The sequence below is a fragment of the Pongo pygmaeus genome, chromosome 6 (assembly GCF_028885625.2).
Source record: "Pongo pygmaeus isolate AG05252 chromosome 6, NHGRI_mPonPyg2-v2.0_pri, whole genome shotgun sequence".
NCBI classification, from domain to species: Eukaryota; Metazoa; Chordata; class Mammalia; order Primates; family Hominidae; genus Pongo; species Pongo pygmaeus.
Genome location: NC_072379.2, coordinates 38,788,004 through 38,808,566, shown reverse-complemented (window position 1 = coordinate 38,808,566; position 20,563 = coordinate 38,788,004). Strand labels below are relative to the sequence as shown.

The window sequence follows — 20,563 nt, the reverse complement described above, 5'->3', positions numbered from 1 at the left end:
TTTTCCTCCCTGTGGTTTGGCGGGGAGACGCCAGAGGAGCGTGGACAGGCAGTAGGGTACCCATGCACCTGCGGGCACACCCTGGGGAGGCACATGCCAATCTGGCTGGGCTTGTCATTCCTCACTGGTATCTTCTGTCACACGGAAATGAACAATTCTGATGTAATGTCACTTATCAAATTTTCATTTAAGAAAGATATTTCTGTTTCTGAAATCCTTCCTTATTCCAAAGTGTATATTTTCTTTGACTAGTTTCTAAACTTTGTGTTTTCATCTTTCTGTCTCTAATGTTCTGGAGTTCATTTTTTGTGTGTATGATGTAAAGATTTAATAGTACCTTTTTCTACAAGGACAGCTATTGTTCCAAAATATTTTTTGAAACAGTGCACCCTTTCCTCTAGTCTTCCCTAGAAATCCCTCCTCAGTACCTCTCCTGGGGTCACGACACGATCTCAGGTACTATAGTTTCAAAATAAGCCTGGATATCGAGTTGGGAGGCCCCTGCCCTGTTCTTCTCTTGAGAGTTGGCATGACTGGTCTTGTAATTCTCTTGTATTCTTTTCTACCTGAACTTTAGGATCAGTTTTCCAAGTTCCACAAAACACCTTCCTGGAATTATGAACAGATTTAATTGGATTTAACCTCATTATGCCTTAGGTTTTCATTTGTAAAGTGGGTATATCAATAGAATTTCATTCACACTATTATTATTAATGTTATAGATTAATTTGGGAGAAATGACAATGGAAAATCGGCTTTCTCATCCATGAACATAGCTCTTTATTTAGATCTCTTATGCATTTCAGGGATAGTTCCTTCATGATGGTCTTGTATGTGGGGTTTGATGAATTCACTTCTAGGCACCCCACCATTTTTTACTGTGACAAAGAGGTTCTTGTTTTCAACTTCATGTTATAAATAGTTATTACTGTTTTGTAGAGATTATTTTGATGATTTTTTCTTAATCACAAATTCAGCAAGTTTCTTTAATGTTATTAGTGCTAATCATTAGAGTGAAGATGTTTCTTCATTTGCTATGTAGACAACTTCATCCTGTGTGAAGAACCATCTCTTTCTCCCTTTCGGAACCTTGTATTCCTGTTTTATTTCTTGCTTTATTGTTTTTACCAGGATTGCTAGTACAATGATAAATAGCAGTGCTGACAGCAGACATCCCTTAGAAATCATCTAAAGCTTCACCACTAAATCTTCCTTTGTTAGGTTAAGAACATTCCTATGTGTATGCATTGCTTGTGAATATATACATGTATGTTTATCTGATAGACAATTTAAATATACAGTTGGTAGATGAAGGGCTTATGGTGAGTAAGGACCACATAAGCTTTAAAAATGTGTTGTGTCCCCATCTATCCTACTACACTGTGGCACCCCATCTCATTCATCCTCCCATCTAACTCTTTCACATCCACACCCCAATCCTATTGATTCCATAAAGTAACCATAGTTCCCTCAGGAAACGGGAGTGTGAGTTCCAAGGGCAGAGGGAGTCTCCCTCTCTGAGGGATTTGTGTCACACGCACTTTGAATTGCACATGGCTCTGCCCGGGCTCAATTTCCGCCCCTGCAGACCTCACCTCCACAGCTCACCACGGCACCCCTGCTCCACTGGGCCCAGTGCTAGCCTATTTCTTCCTCCTCCACTGCATCCTTCTTCCCACCCCGCCTTCATCCTCCACCAGCTTCTCTGGGACTGTCGTCTTCGGCCCCAAACTCAGAAGAGTACAACTCATTCTCAGAGTCTCAAAGATCCACTCAGAGACAGAACATATCTCCCCGGGCTGCTTTCCACCGTGGAGACAGAAGGAGAAGGGATTGGAGCAGCTGCAGAAGGTGAAGGGGTCTGCTCTTCACCCTGACAGATGTGCAGGCCAAGGGAGGGCAGTGGAAAGGGCAGGCAAGCCTTGCCTCAGCAATGAGATGAGGTTGCTGTGATAGGTGACAGATGGGGCAGCCAAATCACCAAATCCTCACTTCTGATGTTGACACTGCTTAGACACCATCAAAGAGTACCCCCAGATGCTCGAGCTACCTTTGAGGTCAACCTGGCCGGAGCTCGGAAGCCGGTGTCAATGACGACCGCATATAGCTGATGGCCCGGCAGGGGAGCTTCTTGCAGAAAGATGTAACCAGCTTTCTTTTTTTCATGATGATCTGCTTGTCTACTTTTAGCGACCAAAAATCCGTAAAGAATCACAGAACCCATAATAAAAATACTGGGAAGCAAGTTTTCTGGGTGGCTATAAACAAAAGGAGAGATATAAAGAAAATTGCTCATGAAAATAGACATATGGGAAAAGACTGATTGCCAACCCTAGCCCCTTACACACAAAAGTCCCTGCTGGGCTTCACTGATACATTTTTACACTTGCTGGAAGCTGAGTTAGAAGGGCTTTGAAGGCAGGGAGCTGGCCTGTGATCCAGTGAGCAGCATCCCACAAGCATGGACTCCAGAGCCAAAGAAACCTTGTCATGGACCAGCCTCTGTGCTAGGCGGCTGTGCCATGCTGCCTCTGAGGAACTTTCATTGTGAACTATGGCTAAGAATGCCAATCTTGCTGCTATTGTAAAGATTAAGCAATACAAATATACAAAATTCTTGAAACATGCAGGTGCCATTATGTTCCTCCCTCTCTCCCTCTCCTGCTAGCAGAACAAGGCCAGGAGACGTTGGTGACGTTTTGAAGACCCTGCCTGTGCCTCCCGCCGCCCCTGTGGATGGTGCTGCTTGTTCCCTACCTGTAGCCTCTACCTACCTGTTCCCAGGCACCAACACTGGCTGGGGAGAGATCACTGAAAGCCCACAGATCCGTAGAATGACATTCATACCAAGCGCTGTGCAGGGACTCTAACCTAACTGGAGTCTTACAGATGTCTGATGGGATCTCAGAGGGTGGGCATCAGGGTCTATGTCACACGGGGATGTTGCCCGCCCCATCCCCTGGCAGTCTGCTCTTTGATTTCATCTGAGGATTGGGCTCTGCTCTTGGTTTCTCACCTGCCATCTTTTTTCCCACCAAGATAGAGCCTGTTCAGAGCTCTGCCCCATGAGCTCTACAGGGTGCTCATATCCTTCCACCTGGACAATACTCTGAAACCTTTCGGATTCTGGCCAGATAGCCCCTGTAGAACTTCAGGTGTTGCTTCTCTCTGGATATCTTCCAGGGCTGCTTCCCCCATGGTTTGCCCCAGCCCCAGTGGTATCAATGCCGCAGACACCATGGTTGAGGCTGCTGTCTTCTGAGCCCTGATCACTGAATGACCAGTGACCTGTTCTGCACCCCAACATCTGTTGCATTAGCAGTTCATGTCTTATTTACTAATTATCTGGTCCACCAACTAGTCTATAAAGTAATATGATTGATGAAATAATAAAGTAATGTAGAGTTTCCTATTATATGAATATAAGGAGAAAAAAATTCTCAACACCCCAGAAAATGCAGACTCTGCCCTAGATATTCATTCAGCAAATATTTACTCTAAGCATTGTATTAAATATAGGGTGACACTGATGAATAAGACAGGGAAGGTTCCTGTCCATATCAACTTACATTCACTTTACTCATATCTCAGAGTCTAAATATAACCATTTCATATAAAAGTGGCTATAAAAATAGTGTACATTTTAAATCTATTATCTAAAATGGGATACTCCAGAGAGAGAAAGAGGGAGCTATTAATAAGTAGGCTATGACAATAAACATAAACCAGGACAGGCTCTTTAGGCATTATTGTCATTGTAGATATCAACCCTATCAATAATAATTGACCAAACTCACACTGAACTAAAACTAAATTTAAAAGTATGAAAAGTATGTTGACTTTCTTGTGTTTATAAATCCCTCATCAGTGAATTTAAGTATAGAGAGACAAGATATATACATATATATTCAACTATATAATATTTAAAGATAATTATCTACTAATATGCACATTTCAAAAACGCAATGATAGTAAGTAATGTGGATTTCAAGCACCCCCGGAATTATATGTGGGCATCCTGAGTGAACAGAAAAACAAATAAAGTCTATGAAGTCTTTATGTAGGAAATGGAACTTACCTCTGTAACTTGGAAATGTCACTCACTTCAAAACTGGCCTTCAGCTTTCTCCTTAGGAGAGCGAATGCCGCGAGGCGATGGTAGCTAGGAGGGAAATGCGGATGAGGATACAGAATGTGTGGAGAGAGCAGCTGTTGACAGTGTAATGGCATGTTGGTTAAAGGAATGTGAAAAGGAAGAAAGAGTGCAATAATGATAACTTTATGACTAAGACCCAGTTTAAAAGATTCACCTGAAACGTAAGTTAGAAATGAAGGACTCTTCTGATGTGCCAGAGTTCTTCACATCTGTGTGTTGGGGCACACGGCTCCCATGGAGGCTGTCCTGAGATGCAAGACTCCAGAGCACATGGCGGTCTTCATGACAGCCCTCCACAGCATGGCTGCAGCCTGAGGCTCTCGGGTCCCAGTCACAGCCTAGCTTTGCTGCTAGTCAAGCTCCGGCCAACTCCTCTGCCTAAGTGCCAGTCCCTGGCATTACAAATATCCTACCCTGACAATCACTGTAAACACTGTCTCCTTTTTTAAAAGTAAAGTCTATCTCACCCTCATTATCTTGCGAGCAGGTCCTATGTGTTATTGATTTATTTTATTTTAATTTTTTGTTTGTTTGTTTGTTTTTGAGATGGAGTCTTGCTCTGCTGCCCAGGCTGGAATGCAGTGGTGTGATTTCAGCTCACTGCAACCTCTACCTCCCAGGTCCAAGTGATTCTTGTGCCTCAGCCTCCCAAGTAACTGGGATTGCAGGTGTGTGCCCATCTAATTTTGTATTTTTAGTAGAGATGGGGTTTCGCTATGTTGGCCAGGCTGGTCTCAAACTCCTAACGTCAAGTGATCCACCTGTCTCGGCCTCCCAAAGTGTTGAGATTACAGGCATGAGCCACCACACCGGGCCTGTTATTCATTTTTGTACCCTTGGCTCATAAAAAAGTGCCTAGCAGAGAGTAGTTATGTAATGGAGAATGAATGATTGCATTAATGCATTTATCAATAATTTAATATTGAAGCAAAATATTGGGCCATTACCAGTAAGTTTGGATGTGCTCCTAGCAATGGCATTAGAAAAATTTAAGAGTGAAACATAAGAAAATCAAAACGGCTATGAATTGCACTGATAAGGTATGATCTGGATATATTTGCCTCCTAACAGGAAATCACAAAATATAATGTCTTATGGCTTATTTATTTTTTAAAAGGAAATGACTATTTCTGTTTCTAAATATGCCTAATAATTGTTTATCTCTATCCTAATGAAAGGTAAGGGCAACAAAAAAGAATGAACTGAGCCTCTTATAGAATTGTTAGTCTGTCAGCTAGATGACAAATAATTTCTAATTTAGTGACATGACTCATATGCCCAGAAATTCCTGAGGAGGCCGTTCATGTTTGCTCAGAAACTTTTCTTGCTTCAGAAAGCACACCTTCACCACCAGGCTGTGGAGGGTTCTCTGAAGATGAGGGACTCTCAGGGCAACATGGGGGCATGGTGAGAGCTGAGGGTCCCACCTGCCTGACTACAAACCGCTTACTCAGAGGATGTCAGCACTTCTATGATAAGAAAACTGATAGGTTCATCTATCACTCATCCACTGACTCATGTCTTCAACAGACACTTACTAAAAACCTCCTCCATGACAGTCGCCACAGGAAGGAGGAACACGAGGACAGTCTATAAAGCAGCCCTTGCTCCTTGGGAGCCCATAGAGTGGGAGAACCAAGGCTGACACACGAACTGGCTATGAGAGAACTGACACAGGCTGGAGAGTTGCACAAACCAAGAGTGCTCCAGCTTCTTATGGACAAGGTTCAGGAAAGGCTCTAGGGGTTGGGCCAAATGCAGTCATTTACTAAAAATCTCAGATTCTTTCTCAATTGTGTCTATACCTGCAGTTCACTTTTTCAGGAGAAGTCCCTGGTTGTGGAGAGAAACGTTCAGATTTCCACTCTCTCTTGTCCCAAAACAGGCATCGGATCCACTGGAAATGTACTGTATAGTTCACTGCCTTAGCTAAATATCTGTTTGGAGGTTTTCTATCATAGTCAGCATCCAATAAGGATAAATAGCCTACACGGGCATCTAAAAAGAGAAAACATAAATAAAAAGTACAACCTGAGGTTTGCAGAAAGGCATTCTCCATTTCAAACACAGACAGAGTAGGCAGATACGTGGGGACAAGGACTACAGATGAGCAAGAACTGAAAGACAGCATCAAATTCTAGCCATTTCCTGTCCCTGAAGCATTTAAATTTGGATTAAATCCACCCAGTCAAAGCTCCTGGATGCAGATATGAATTGAGGAATGGTAGAGAATTGGGAAGAAAAACAGTGTTTCTAGCATCCCTTATGTTCCAAGTGCCCCCTGACACCCTAAACAGGCCACACCCCCTGACCCTGTGGGGATGGAAGAGGGTTGAGTCAGTTTCTTTAGCTGCCATTCAAGCCCACTTCCTGCTCCTCGCCAGTTTGTCAGCCAGCCTGCGAAATTTCAGTATACCCGGGGTCTGAACCCATTCTGGTAAGGATGGCACAATGACCCATGGAGTTTTAGCCTATCATTTTTTTTTATGTTTAGCCTACTTTTTGTATTTAGAAGCAGAAGTATTTAACATTCTATTTATTTAAAAATTGCCCAAGACTTTTTAATAAGTGGTGTTGGGACAACTAGACATTAGCCCTTTGTAAAAATATGGGCACCTCATGCTATAAAAAATAATAATAAACATTAGCAAATCAGATATCTAAATATAAAAGAAAAAACAAAAACAAACTGCACGAGTACTAAGGAACACATGAATGACTTCTTTTATAATCTGGACGTAAGAAATAAATTTCGAACGGTGGCTCAAAATCTATGAGTCTTACAAGAAATGGTGGATAAATTACTATTTTAAAAATAGCCCTAACATATAAAGAGCTCTTAAACATCAAGAAAAAACAAACTCAATACAAAAGTGGGCATATATGAACAATTCACAGAAAAAAAGTGGATAATGGCTTTAAATATATGAAAAAATACCCAACTTAATTCATATAAAATGCATATTAAAATGAACATTTCTCAATTATATGACTGGCAAAACTCAATAGCTTGAAAATACATCCTTTCGGCAAAGAAGTGGAAAAACAGGCAGCTTCAGACACTGCTGGAGGTAAACGTGACAATACTTACCAAAACCACATAGGCATTTACCATTTGACCCAGGAATGGCCTATCTAGGAATTAAACTTGAAGATACACTCCTCCCCCTACATGTAATACAGTATATGCACAAGTCTTCCATGTGAATACATAGGAGACTGGCTGAATAAACTACGGTCCATCTATACAATGGAGAAGCACATAGAAGTTAAAAAAAAAAGATATTGATGAATAAATACATATGGAGTGATTTCTAAATATGTAATTTAAGTAAGAAAAGCACAAGGCAAATGGGTGTTAAGAAATAAGAGGAAATAATGTGGGTATGCATGGGCTTATTTTCCCAAAAAGAAACATAAGATAAACAATTCCCATAAAATTATAATCATTGAGGCTGGGCGCAGTGGCTGACGCCTGTAATCCCAGCACTTTGGGAGGCCGAGGTGGACCACCTGAGGTCGGGAGTTCGAGACCAGCCTGACCAACATGGAGAAACCCCGTCTCTACTAAAAATACAAAATTAACCGGGTGTGGTGGCGCATGCCTGTAATCCCAGCTACTCGGGAGGCTGAGGCAGGAGAATCACTTAAACCCAGGAGGTGGAGGTTGCGGTGAGCCAAGATTGTGCCATTGGACTCCAGCCTGGGCAACAAGAGTGAAACTCTAGTCTCAAAAAAAAAAAAAAAAAAAAAATTATAATCATTGTTCTTCACAGAACTAGACAAAACAATCCTAAAATTCAAATGGAATCACATAGCCAAAGCAATACTAAGCAAAAAGAACAAATCTGGAGGCATCACATTACCAGACTTCAAACTATACTACGAGGCTATAGTTACCAACACAGCATGCTACTGGCATAGAAATAGGCATGTAGACCAATGGAACAGAATGCAGAACCCAAAAATAAGGCCAAATACCTAAAGCCAATTGATTTTTGACAAAGCAAACAAAAACATAAAGTGAGGAAAGGACACCCTATTCAACAAATGGTGCTGGGATAATTGGCTAGCCACATGTAGAAGAATAAAACTGGATCCTCATCTCTCATTTTGTGTAAAAAATCAACTTGAGCTGGATCAAAGACTTAAATCTAAGACTTGAAGCTGTAAAAATTCTAAAAGATAACATCGGAAAAACTCTTCTAGACATTGGCTTAGGCAAATAATTCATGACCAAGACCCAAAAGCAAATGCAACGAAAACAAAAATAAATAGATGGGACCCAGTTAAACCAAAAAGCTCTTGCAAAGCAAAAGAAATAATCAGCAGAGTAAGCAGACAACCAACAGAGTAGGAGAAAAAATTTGCAAACTATGCATCTGACAAAGGACTAGTATCCAGAATTTATAAGGAACTCAAACAAATCAGCAAGGAAAAACAAATAACCCCATCAAGAAGTGAGCAAGGACCTGAACAGACAATTCTCTAAAGAAGATATGTAAATGGCTAAAAAATATGTGAAAAAATACTCAACACCACTAAGTAATAGGGAAATGCAAATTAAAACCACAATGAGATACCATCTTACTCCTGCAAGAATGGCCATAATTTTTAAAAATCAAAAAATAATAGATGTTGGTGTGTACGTGGTAAAAAGGGAATACTTTTACACTGCTTGTGGGAATGTAAACTAGTACAACAGAACCAACCTAAATGCCCATCAACCAATAAGTGGATAAAGAAAATATGGTATGTATGCACCATGGAATACTACTCAGCCATAAGAAGGAACAAAACAATGGCATTTGCAGCAAACTGGATGGAGTTGGAGACCATTATTCTAACTGAAGTAACTCAGGAATGGAAAACCAAATATTTTAGGTTCTCACTTATAAGTGGGAGATAAGCTATGAGGATGCAAAGGCATAAGAATGACATAATAGGACTTTGGGGACTTAGGGGTAAGGATGAGGGGGTGAAAGATAAAAGACTACACATAGGGTGCAGGGTATACTGCTCGGGTGATGGGTGCACCAAAATCTCACAAATCACCACTCAGGAACTTATTCATGTAACCAAAAACCACCTGTTCCCCAAAAACTACTGAAATAAAATAAAATAAAGGAAACAAATGAAAACAATTACCCATAAGGACTAGGTGATAACAAGGTAGAAGAATAAGGCTGTTGGAAGATTTAGCTCTGAATACATACATCTTTAAATGTGCTTTAGACATTTGAACAATAAAAATGTCTCACAAATGCAAAGCATAAATTAATGTTAAAAAATGGGGACGGGCGCCGTGGCTCATGCCTGTAATGCCAGCACTTTGGGAGGCCAAGGAGGATGGATGACCCAAGGTCAGGAGTTCGAGGCCAGCCTGACCAACATGGTGAAACCCTGTTCCTACTAAAAATACAAAAATTAGCTGGGCCTGGTGGTGCATGCCTGTAATCTCAGCTACCCGGGAGGCTGAGACAGGAGAATCGCTTGAACCCAGGAGGCAGAGGTTGCAGTGAGCCGAGATCACACCATTGCACTCCAGCCTGAGCAACAAGAGCAAGACTCTGTCTCAAAAAAGAAAAAAAAAAAGGATAAAAGTAAGCCTTAGCATTAAGTACATGCAAAAAAGTGAACCTAGCTGTATATAAAATGTATAGCAAAACCCCACAGAGAAAATAATTAATTAATTCAACTAACTTTTGACTATGTACTCTTACTGTAATATATCATGTAAGAATATGAAGTCAAAACTAAACAAAAAAATCTAGAAAGAAATATTGAACTGTATCTGTGATTGTTAGGGGTACAGGTGCTTTAATTCTAAAACGATTTTGTGTATACTGTAGGACAGAGCAAAGTGAATTTTGCTCATTGGAAACTGGCTCTCAAGTTCTCATGTTTTGGCAACTGGAATTCTCACTGTAGGAGAATGGGGATCTGAACACACAGTGGGAGAAAGTAAGAAGGAACCCTGGGTGTTGGATTTGAATTAAGGCATTGTCATTAACTCATTTTATACACACACACACACGTTAAATCAATGACGCCCCAATAGCAATGAGCAAATTTGATGCACAGTTCTTGTGTTCTAATGTCATTTCCCATCAATGAACCAAGCCTCATTGAGGACATGGCCGGTTCCAAGGAAGGGCTGGCCAAACACAGGATAAGCCAGGACACCCTGGTGTCCCAGAAAGTAAAGAAGCACTTGAGGATCGTGATGTCATGTCAAGAAAACCTCAGGAAGCATCTTAGAGGAGCTCCCACGGGAATAATTTGTGCATCAAAAAGTAAAATAATGGAGGTGAACTAAACACATTGAATTTTTTTTAACACATTGAATTTTTAAGAAATACTATGCACCATAGAGACAAGAGAGCAAGAGTAAGATAGAGAGAGACTGAAGCTCTTCTTTACTGAAGAATGCCAGCTAATTCATGGTGGAATTAGAAAATCATCATTTTGTAGCCTTCTATGTACCTATATCACCCATGGATCCTTAAAATCATGGGGTGACAGTTTGTAAGGGAAGAAGATATTAAGATGGTCTCACAAGTATCATCTCACAAAGGGGAAAATGGAGAGATTGGAGGTTCTTTCCCCAAGCAAATTACCAAACTTAACACCATCGCCTATGGAATATGCTGCCAATCATCTGTGAACTGAATTTAATCATGAGGAAACAGTCAGGCAATTTCCTGAATGTATGACATTCAGAAAATAACTAACCTAAGCTCATAAAAAAAAGCCTGAAAAAAAGGCAAAAATTGGGAGGGTGTTGTAGATTTTTAAAGGGACTATATAAAAACACAGCAACAAAATGCATTCATGAACTTTGACCTACTTCTGACTAAAAAATATAAAGAGCTATAGAAGGCATTTGGGGGGATTTTAAAAATTTAAATTGTGGATAACAGAATAGATATTCTTGAATTAATGTTGATTTTTTTCCTTATGATAATGTGCTGAGTTTTGTAGGGAATGCCCTTGTTTTCATAAGATGTTTAAGTATTTAGGGGTGGTATGTCATGGGGCCTGCAACTTTCTCTCCAACGGCTTGTCCTCTCCCTCAAAAACATCCCCTACCCACGTGTGCACGCCTGTACACACGCAGATAAGGCAAATGTGGCAGAAATCAACAAATGGTGAATCTCAAGGAAAAGGATACGGGTATATGTTGTACATATTTTTCTAATTTTCTATCAGCTTGAAATTACAATAAAAACTGTGAAAAAGAACACATGAAATGCAACATTAAAAAATGCCATTGAGAATTTGAATTTGATGAACAATACAGTTTGATTCATTTTTAAAAGAAACAAATACTGGTTCTCAGAAGAAAATAACTATATCCCAGTAAAAATGTAGAGACAATGGGTCTGGCCCACTCACTGACAGTCAGAAGCCAGCTCCTCTCCAGGGCCAGGGCCTGTGGAAGTCAGTGTAAGGTGCGTGTCTGGTAAGTTGCCTGTGGGTGCCACTTCAGCCCACTGAGCTCCAGTTTCTTGCTTTTTTGGGGAGGGGGTTGCTGAGCCTCAGAATCCTAAGCCACCAGGGGCAGACCACAGAGAAGGGGTGAGCCCCAAACTTCACACTCTGCCCCCACACTGCTTCAGAGGGGGTCCGGTGCCCTATTGATAACGTGAGATACAGAGACGTCTCAGAAGTCCTAGGTCAACTGTGAGGTCAGGGAAGCTCAGCAGAGGTTAGTTTGAGGGAAGCAAGGCAGGAGGGTGCTGCAGGCAAAGACTCAGCCTGAGCACATGCAGAGCCCTAAGGATCAGGAGGAGGCGCCGGAGACCACCTGGAAGAGATGGGTAGGGCAGTGAGCAGCACCAGCCACTGCGTCACAAGGATGGCGCTCATCATGGGGCAGTTTCCATGTGTGGTATCTATAGTGGAGCAGTTTGTTTATAAGCAAGCAGAGAAAGGATTCTGATGTTTTTGTCATGAATAAAGAAAGACACCACTATACATGCAAAGATTATAGGGGATGTTTAATCAGGTAAACAGAATGGGAAAATAAGGCGCCTTGTTGACTGACCTTTCTGAGAAGCAGCAGGTATATAAATCTGCACAATTGACTCATCCCAGAAGTAGATCTGCTTCACAAGAAAATCAGAGGGAGTAGGTTTCTCAGAGAATCTAGGAGATAAAAACAAAATAGGGATTTCTCATTTTTTTCTTCTCTCTCAAAGATTTTAGTCAAATTTCTATCAAGAGTTTACTCAATTTGTGCAAAACATCCTTGTCACTGCAAGGAGTTAGCCTGGGACTAAAAAGGGTCAATGTGCTTAATTCCACAACACCACCTGGTCTCTTAGTAAAAACTCCTACATAACACTTTCACCCTGCATCTCATTAAAAACAAACACTTTGGCCAGGTGCGGTGGCTCACACCTGTAATCCCAGCACTTTGGGAGGCCGAAGTGGGCGGACCACCTGAGGTTGGGAGTTTGAGACCAGCCTGACCAACATGGTGAAACCCCATCTCTACTTAAAAATACAAAATCAGCTGGGCGTGGTGATGCACACTTGTGATCCCAACTACTTGGGAGGCTGAGGCAGGAGAATCACTTGAACCTGGGAGGCAGAGGTTGCAGTGAGCTGAGATCGCACCATTGCACTCCAACCTGGGCGACAAGAGCGAAACTCCATCTCAAAAACAAACAAACCAACCAAAAAAAACAAACCAAAAAACGAACAAACACTTCAGTAGCAAACAAGTACAAGAATGGCCAGCACAGTCTGTAGGAATAAGACAAATAGCACTGGCTAACGTGGTTAGGGAGGGGCACTGCAGCACACACACCTATGTTTGCATGTTTGAATTAACTCTTTACCGTAACCTGTTTGCAGATAAAAGATAGCAAGCACAAAGCTAGACTAAGTAGTAGTCTTAGTAGTTAGATTCAGAAATTCCTCAGAACTGATTTACCTTTTCTGCATGTGACTTAAAGAATTAAATTAAAATCCAAACTCTAAGCAGATAGCCACTTTTAGACATCGAATGCCTAGCTAATTTGGCAGAATGAGAGTCAGGCCAACAAGCAGATTAAACTGCGTGCTAAGGGCTGTGTGGACAGCGCCTGCATAAGATACAGCCTTGCTCACGAGAACCCTTTAATCTAGTTGAGATGCCTACCTAACCAACCAGGAGCAGTAGAACAGTGAGCATCTTTGCCATGTAGACTAAACACACAGGGACTCGGAGAAGGAAGGTGATCAAGGCCCTGCCCATCCAGACCTCCAACGAACTCTGCAGACTGGTGGTTTCCATTAGCAACTTTGCTGTAGAATTTCAAAGAATCTTTTCAATAGTCACTTACCTTCCCAGTAGTCAATTACCTTCCCAGGTAATTTATTTATTAACTGGGGCCTATACAAGTCTCATAAACTCAACATTCCTGAGAAAAATTATTATTTTATCAAGTTTCCTTAGATATATAAATTTAAACACATTTTCTCCTTTTGGAAAAATAAAAAGAAATCTTGCTCAGACCTATACTGAAAGAATTAGATTTCTGAATGAGACTGTATGCATTATCACTAATAATTCTAATGCTTCTCACTTTAATAATGTTAACAGGCAGGAATCCAAACTCAAAAACCGAAGTCAGGAAGCTTACTGTCTGAACAGCAGAATAGATAACAACTTATTTAAACAATGAGCCTCATTATTGCTTTAAAAACACAATTTAATTCACTGATTTTTTTTCACAAAACATTCTTCAGGACAATATGTCTTATTCCAATCTCATTCTCATTGTAGCCGTCACCATCAACACACCTTACTAGCAACATGACAGGAAATGCCCTTGTAACAGGTTTGGAAAATTCAATTTCTATCTGTAGAGATTCCTGGGGGTTTTCAGAAAGCTCAGTGAACTGATGGAGATTCACTTTATCCCGAAGCAATACAAATGTTGTTTTATTTCTCCTATTATCCTGTCATCACAAAGAAAACAAGTTAAGCAAAATTTGCCTTTGGTAAAATAAACACATTAAAAATCAGCCAGCACAGCCTAAATGAAGCAGAGATACTGAGAAAGGCTCTCCTTACCAGGCCATCTTCCTCCCCAAACTCGACCATCACGGGTTTCCTTAGCCATTGCCTATTGATGGGTCTTCTGCTGGAGCAGGTATAGAGGTTGAGGCCCACAACTCCACCAATCTTGGGGAACAAAGACCATCTCAGAGCAAGTGACAGCAAGCAGTGGACTTAAGTGAGAAAAGCAGCAAACCAAAGTATCATGGTGCTGCTATTACACTTACATAAAATTATATGCCTGATATTAGAAGCTAGCATACAAAAATAAACCAGTTTTACTAGTCAGGATGGCAGGATTGGAGTGAATATAATGCTTCATTTGCATCATTCTTATTAAAATTAATAATTTCTAAAGTATTTTGAAGTATTTTTTATTTTAAAAGCTAATAAAAAAGAAATATCTGCTCATTGTAGATAATCAGGAAGGTATAGAAAAGTACATACAAGAGTGAAGAATAGCTATTCTATAGTCTCATTGCTCATAGAAATCATATTTCAGGATGTTGAGTATCAAATTTTGCTATGTAATAGAGTACATATTTGGCAGACAATTTAGTTGTCTATATCTATATCTATATCTATATCTATATTTTTTTGACACAGTCTTGCTCAGTCGCCCAGGCTGGAGTGCAGTGGTGCAATCTCGGCTCACTGCAACCTCTGCCTCCCAGATTCAAGCGATTCTCCTGCCTCAGCCTCCCGAGTAGCTGGGACTACAGGTGTGTGCCACCATACCCGGCTAATTTTTGTATTTTTAGTAGAGACGGGTGTTTCACCATGTTGGTCAGGCTGGTCTTGAACTCCTGACCTTAGGTGATCCACTCACCTCAGCCTCCCAAACTGCTGGGATTACAGGCACGAGCCACCGTGCCCGGCCTCAGTTGTCTATATTTTTGCAGTCTTCCCAAATTACTAAAATTCCCTGATTGACATAATATCAATTAGCTATATATGAACTCTATCCCTATGTTGAACACTTAGGTACATTTCTATTTGAGTTATAATAATATTGTTTTGAGTAAATAAGACAAGACATCTTGTTCTGAACAAATCTTTTCTCATTTTCCTAGTGTAGATTCTTACAAGTGTAACAGTGTAGGCCAGGTTGTTGCTGGATGCCTAGTTTACAAAGCGCTTTCCAAAAGGTCACACTGCCGAACGCCCTGGTTTACTCACTGCACCTCCACAAACAGTAAGTGTTTTTAAGTAATTGCACTTTTGTAAGTTAAAAAAAATTTTAATTTGTGTTTTTTATTGCTTGTTAGTTTGAATTATTTTCATATGCTGATTAGCCATTTCCATTTCCATTTAAAAAAGCAAATGCTATAAAAGATGAGCATTTTTTGACCAAAATAAGATGTACCTCGTTAATTTGTCCATACATCCATCAGACATTTGTTGGGTCACCAAATGAGCCATGTACTTGAGCCAGACTGGGGTCTGGGGCTACTGAAATACAGAGAATCCTTGCTCTCTGCCCTTCCAAACTCACTCATGGTGACCCTGGGGTCATTCACAAAGCTTCCGAGTGAATGTCTACAAAACTGCCAAGTGGCTGGGACAATCCTCCCTGACTTCCCCATCCTCACATCCCCCTTTCACTGTGGTCCCCTGTTCCTCCTGACCTCTCAGGGAGCCAGGGGCCACCCTGCAGGTTCAGCCCAGCTGTGCCTCTCTGATGAGCAGGGAGGATGCGGGGTAAGCACTGCCATGTCCTCAGCAGCCCCTTCTTAAGCGTCATTCAGGTATACTCCGCATTTGATGTTAGACCCATATCTTCATCGTTCTAAAGACATGATTGGCCAGAATGCCTGCATAATCACTGCATCACATGCTGCAACCCCCCAGAGCCTTCTGTTCTCTGACAATGGATTAGAAGGCCTCAAGGAAACACTGAATGGGCCCAGTGTCCCAGATACAAGTGACATCTAGCTTTGCCAGGAGTTTTCTGAAGAAACTAATCTTCTAAGAGGAGTAGAGTCAGCAACATGTTCTAAGTGGCCCCTCTTGGCACTGAGAGGGTGCAAACATGAAAAAAACAGGTGCAAATATGCCAACCTAGTTTCTCTTTTTGTCATTAAAGCCCAATTACTGCAAATCTGAAATGGTCATTAGAAGTGGCAGGTCATCTGTCAGCTTGTACCTGCCCAGGAGCTTGGACCCCTGGATATGGGTTCTTCTTGAAGAGTATGAGCTGGCTAATGTAGCATGGGCTCTGTGTCTCCACCCCAGCAGGATTGTGTCCAGCAAGGTCACCAGGTAAATGCACCTGGACAGATCCCAGGCTCTGGACAGAGCTCTGAAGGTTATAATGAAGAAGGGTCCGGAACTCCATCTGCCCAGTGCTAACGTGGTTCAAAGAGAGACAACCCTGAAACATAGAGCATAGGGAGTGGGATGTTTATAACACAAATGTGCAAACTGTCTTGAATCCAGACTAGGGGAGAGGGGAAAAGTAGTTAAAAAGCCCATCTCAAGTTAGATTGGATGGCAGGAAGCAAGAGCGCAGGTCTTAGGGCTCAGTGCTGGGTAAGTAGGCAACAAATGTTCTTAAACACTTGTGAGTAATGACGATGATTATTAGTAGGTTCAGATAGACTATTTACTTGCTGATTTCCCAAAGCCATCAGTTAAATAAGCCAGCAGGACTGGAGAGGGATGCTAAATTGGCAGGAGAGGAAGGCCAGAAGCCTGTTCACTTACTGCTTCTTGAAAGCACTGGCCATTTCATAAAGTAAAAATAAATAAGTCTCGGAGACAATTTCCAAAGTTACCAGAGCAGAAATAAATGAAATAAACTTTGGCCTTTTTAAGCAGTTATGTATCAGCAGGGCTACTTTAAAATTACTGCATGCAATAAATCATTTGCATTACTTCACATCATTCCTCAAAAAAACAGAAGGTATCCTGAGAAATAATGTTTCTGAGTCAAACATCCCAAATATCCCAAATGAAAATCTACCAAAACAAAAAAAGGATAAAATAGAAGCAAGGTTTCACTGGAAACATTCTAATATTACCATGAAATACTTAAAATTCAAAATGAAAGTCTCCAAATACCAAACTGCCACCCAGAAAAATAAACACAGTACTTCAGAAACTGATTCTGTTTTTGGTTTTGAGAAGCAATTACAAATACAGGTTAACATCCTGGGAGAGGGAAACAATATTTTTATGGATGGAGAAAAAGTGTGACTTACCAACAATAAATCTGAGATGACTGTAATTCCTTCTTCATGTAGATAGCCTTCCTCCTTCGAGTTTTCTTGCTCAGAGACTTTCCAGACTCTGGATATGAGACCGATGAGCTCAAGCCTCACTCCTTTGTCAACCACAAATGGCCCCGAGAACTGGCCTTGAGCAAGGAGTGCCCGGGTGTATTTGAGGATGAGAACTGCACTCATAAAGCTTAGCTGCACGAACAGAAAAAATGTAAATAAAATGCCTCATGGCATATGATGCATATATTCTTGCCTCTTTCATTATTATAAGGAATTAAAATGACTGAACTACAGGCTGAGAGAACTGGATTTAAGTCCAGGTTTGGTCTCTAGGTGATTATTGGCCAACTTCCTAAGTAACAACTTGCTTTTTGATATTCGGCCTCTTGACCAAAGGAAAATAAATGGTCTGTATGCTTTAAGATGTTATTTGTTTTAAACTCCAAAGACCACTTTGCAAATCCCTTCACAAATTGGCCCCCACCTCCTCCCACAGCCTTCTCCCTCCCCATTACCTATGTGCATTCTATTCTCAAGCCATGCTGAATCTCTTATTGTACCCAAAGAATCGAGGCTTTTTCTTGATGCCCTCCAGATTCCTCTACCTGCAGTACCTTTACCCTCATTTGGACTGGAAGAATCCAATCCTACTTTTCTCTCTCTCTCTGTTTCTTTTCCTCTTTTTTCTTTCTCTCTCTCTTTTTGTTTAGAGATGGGGTCTCACTCTGTCACCCAGGCTGGAGTGCAGTGGCACAAGCATAGCTCCCTGCAGACTTGAACTCCTGGGCTCACATGATCCTCCCACCTCAGCCTCCCAAGTGCTGGGACTAAAGACATACTTTTTTTTTTTTTTTTTTTTTTTTTGAGACGGAGTTTGACTCTATCGCCCAAGCTGGAGTGCAGTGGCACAATCTTGGCTCACTGCATCCCCCGCCTCCTGGGTTTAAGCAATTCTCTGCCTCAGCCTCCCGAGTAGCTGGGATTTCAGGCACCCACCATCATGACCAGCTAATAGTTTTTGCATTTTTAGTAGAAACGGGGTTTCACCATCTTGGCCAGGCTGATCTTGAACTCCTGACCTCATGATCCACCTGCCTCAGCTTCCCAAAGTGCTGGGAGTACAGGTGTGAGCCACCATGCCCAGCCTATTTTCCTGAACTCTTAATGTAGTCCCCTTTCAAACCTACACAAAATAGAAAGAATAGTATGGTAGTATAATATGTCTATCACCCAACTTTAACAATTATTCACTGGAATATTTTTTCTTCTATTCTCTACTTAACTTTAAAAAAATATTTCAAAGCAAAAAGCAAAGCTCAGATATTATTTTTATCCATGAACACTTTAGTGTGTAGTGCTGATAGATGAGGATTCTTTCTAAAAATATGCCCACAATGCCATGATCACATTTAACAAAACTATGATTCTTTACTACGTATCTTTTAAAACCAACCTCAAATGTCCACGAGACAAAGTCAGTTGTATCACTGCTTGTGTTTATGCAGAATTTTGTCATTCTCCTGAGCGTAGGACTAAGCACATTTATTGAAATATATCTGTTTGCAACTTCATTCATCAATGCTTAAAAGACACAGACTAATCTTTTTCTTCTTTGTACCTTAGCAGCTCCTAGCAATTGCTAAATAAATGTGTGTCCATGAAATGAAATTGAGATTCTGTTTTCTATTGGCCAGGCTTATTTAACCACAATGATATCTAATGGCTTAGATAAACCTTTTAAAATCTAGTTCTTCCACCACAATAAGATTAAACTAATTTGGAAATGCGTTTAAACTACTATTAAAGGCCCTTTACATGAGGTAGCTTACCATGGATATTAGGACTTAAAATGAAAGAATAGTCTTTAAAATTAAACAAGTGCTTTAAAGAATATATTATGCTCACTTTCACGATGCCCACTTTTTCGACCAAAAATATCAGAATGGTCACTTTAAGAGGACAATCATGTTCATTTTTATTTCCCACTCTGAACTAAGAACTGTGGCAGACCCCGGGGTTCAGAGATGCACAAGAGAGGGACAATGGTGGGAAGGATTTGATCTCTACCAGATTCATGCTCTGGAGCCTCATGTAGGGTCATCGCTGGGAAGTAATTCCATTTCCCAGGTCCCTCAAGTCCAGGTGAGCCCATGTGACGCTCACCAGGGGAAGGTGAGTGCAGCGAGTTGTACACCTGCGGGGCCACATGACCGACAGGCAGCATACCTTCTCCATGTGCTATTCCCCTGACTTAGGAAGCCACAGAGTGGAGGTACTGGGGGCACAAGATGGACGAGGCCAGAGTCCCTGAGTCACCACGAGGGAGACCACCCACTGAACACCTGCTACGGAATGTGTGCGAATGAAGAAAAAACATCTTTTGTATTCAGCTTCTGGGATTCCAGGGTTATCTGTTATAGCAGCTAACATTATTATAACTAATACAGTTTGTGTCTTAAGAGGATAAGTAGTCTAAAGTTGCAAGACAGATGCACAAAAAGACATTACAAATCAAAGGTGTTGAAGTGCTAAAAACAAAGTCACGTATAAATTTGTCTCGAACAAAATGAACTCTGCCTTCAGACCTTTGTGAAGATTTCACGGAGAAGGTGGCATTTGAATCTACCCTTGAAGAGAAAGCAATATTTTTCCAGGGGAAGAAGTAACCTGCTCCAGTTATGGGAAAACATACAATTTCAAGGACATAAGGGGCATCCCGAATGCCCACACAGGGAAGATGCCTACATTGGGTTGTGTGCACAGTGAGGTGCAGAGAGTCAAGTGGAAATGGGTAAAGTCCTCGTATGATACAAAGAACAATTGGGACCGGGTGCGGTGGCTCATGCCTGTAATCCCAGCACTTTGGGAGGCCGAGGCGGGCGGATCACAAGGTCAGGAGATCGAGACCATCCTGGCTAACACAGTGAAACACCGTCTCTACTAAAAACACAAAAATTAGCCGGGTGTGGCGGTGTGCGCCTGTAGTCTCAGCTGCTGGGGAGGCAGAGGCAGGAGAATGGCGTGAACCCAGGAGGCAGAGCTTGCAGTGAGCCGAGATCGCGCCACCACACTCCAGCCTGGGCGACAGAGCAAGACTCTGTCCCAAAAAAAAAAAAAAAAAAAAAAAAG

General features: G+C 41.3%; 1 protein-coding gene across 1 annotated transcript in view; it reads right to left on the bottom strand.

Moving 5' to 3' along the window:
* The window catches only part of PKD1L1 (polycystin 1 like 1, transient receptor potential channel interacting), a 181,230-nt gene that overhangs the window by 66,261 nt on the left and 94,406 nt on the right, over nucleotides 1-20,563 (bottom strand). Inside the window, exons 26-33 of the mRNA XM_063667326.1 lie at nucleotides 17,414-17,626; nucleotides 16,357-16,584; nucleotides 14,226-14,336; nucleotides 13,953-14,110; nucleotides 12,207-12,307; nucleotides 5,962-6,154; nucleotides 4,079-4,162; nucleotides 2,051-2,258 (exon numbers count right to left, since the gene is read on the bottom strand). Coding sequence (XP_063523396.1) covers nucleotides 2,051-2,258; nucleotides 4,079-4,162; nucleotides 5,962-6,154; nucleotides 12,207-12,307; nucleotides 13,953-14,110; nucleotides 14,226-14,336; nucleotides 16,357-16,584; nucleotides 17,414-17,626 — 1,296 coding nt within the window. The remainder of the gene's footprint in view (nucleotides 1-2,050; nucleotides 2,259-4,078; nucleotides 4,163-5,961; nucleotides 6,155-12,206; nucleotides 12,308-13,952; nucleotides 14,111-14,225; nucleotides 14,337-16,356; nucleotides 16,585-17,413; nucleotides 17,627-20,563) is intronic.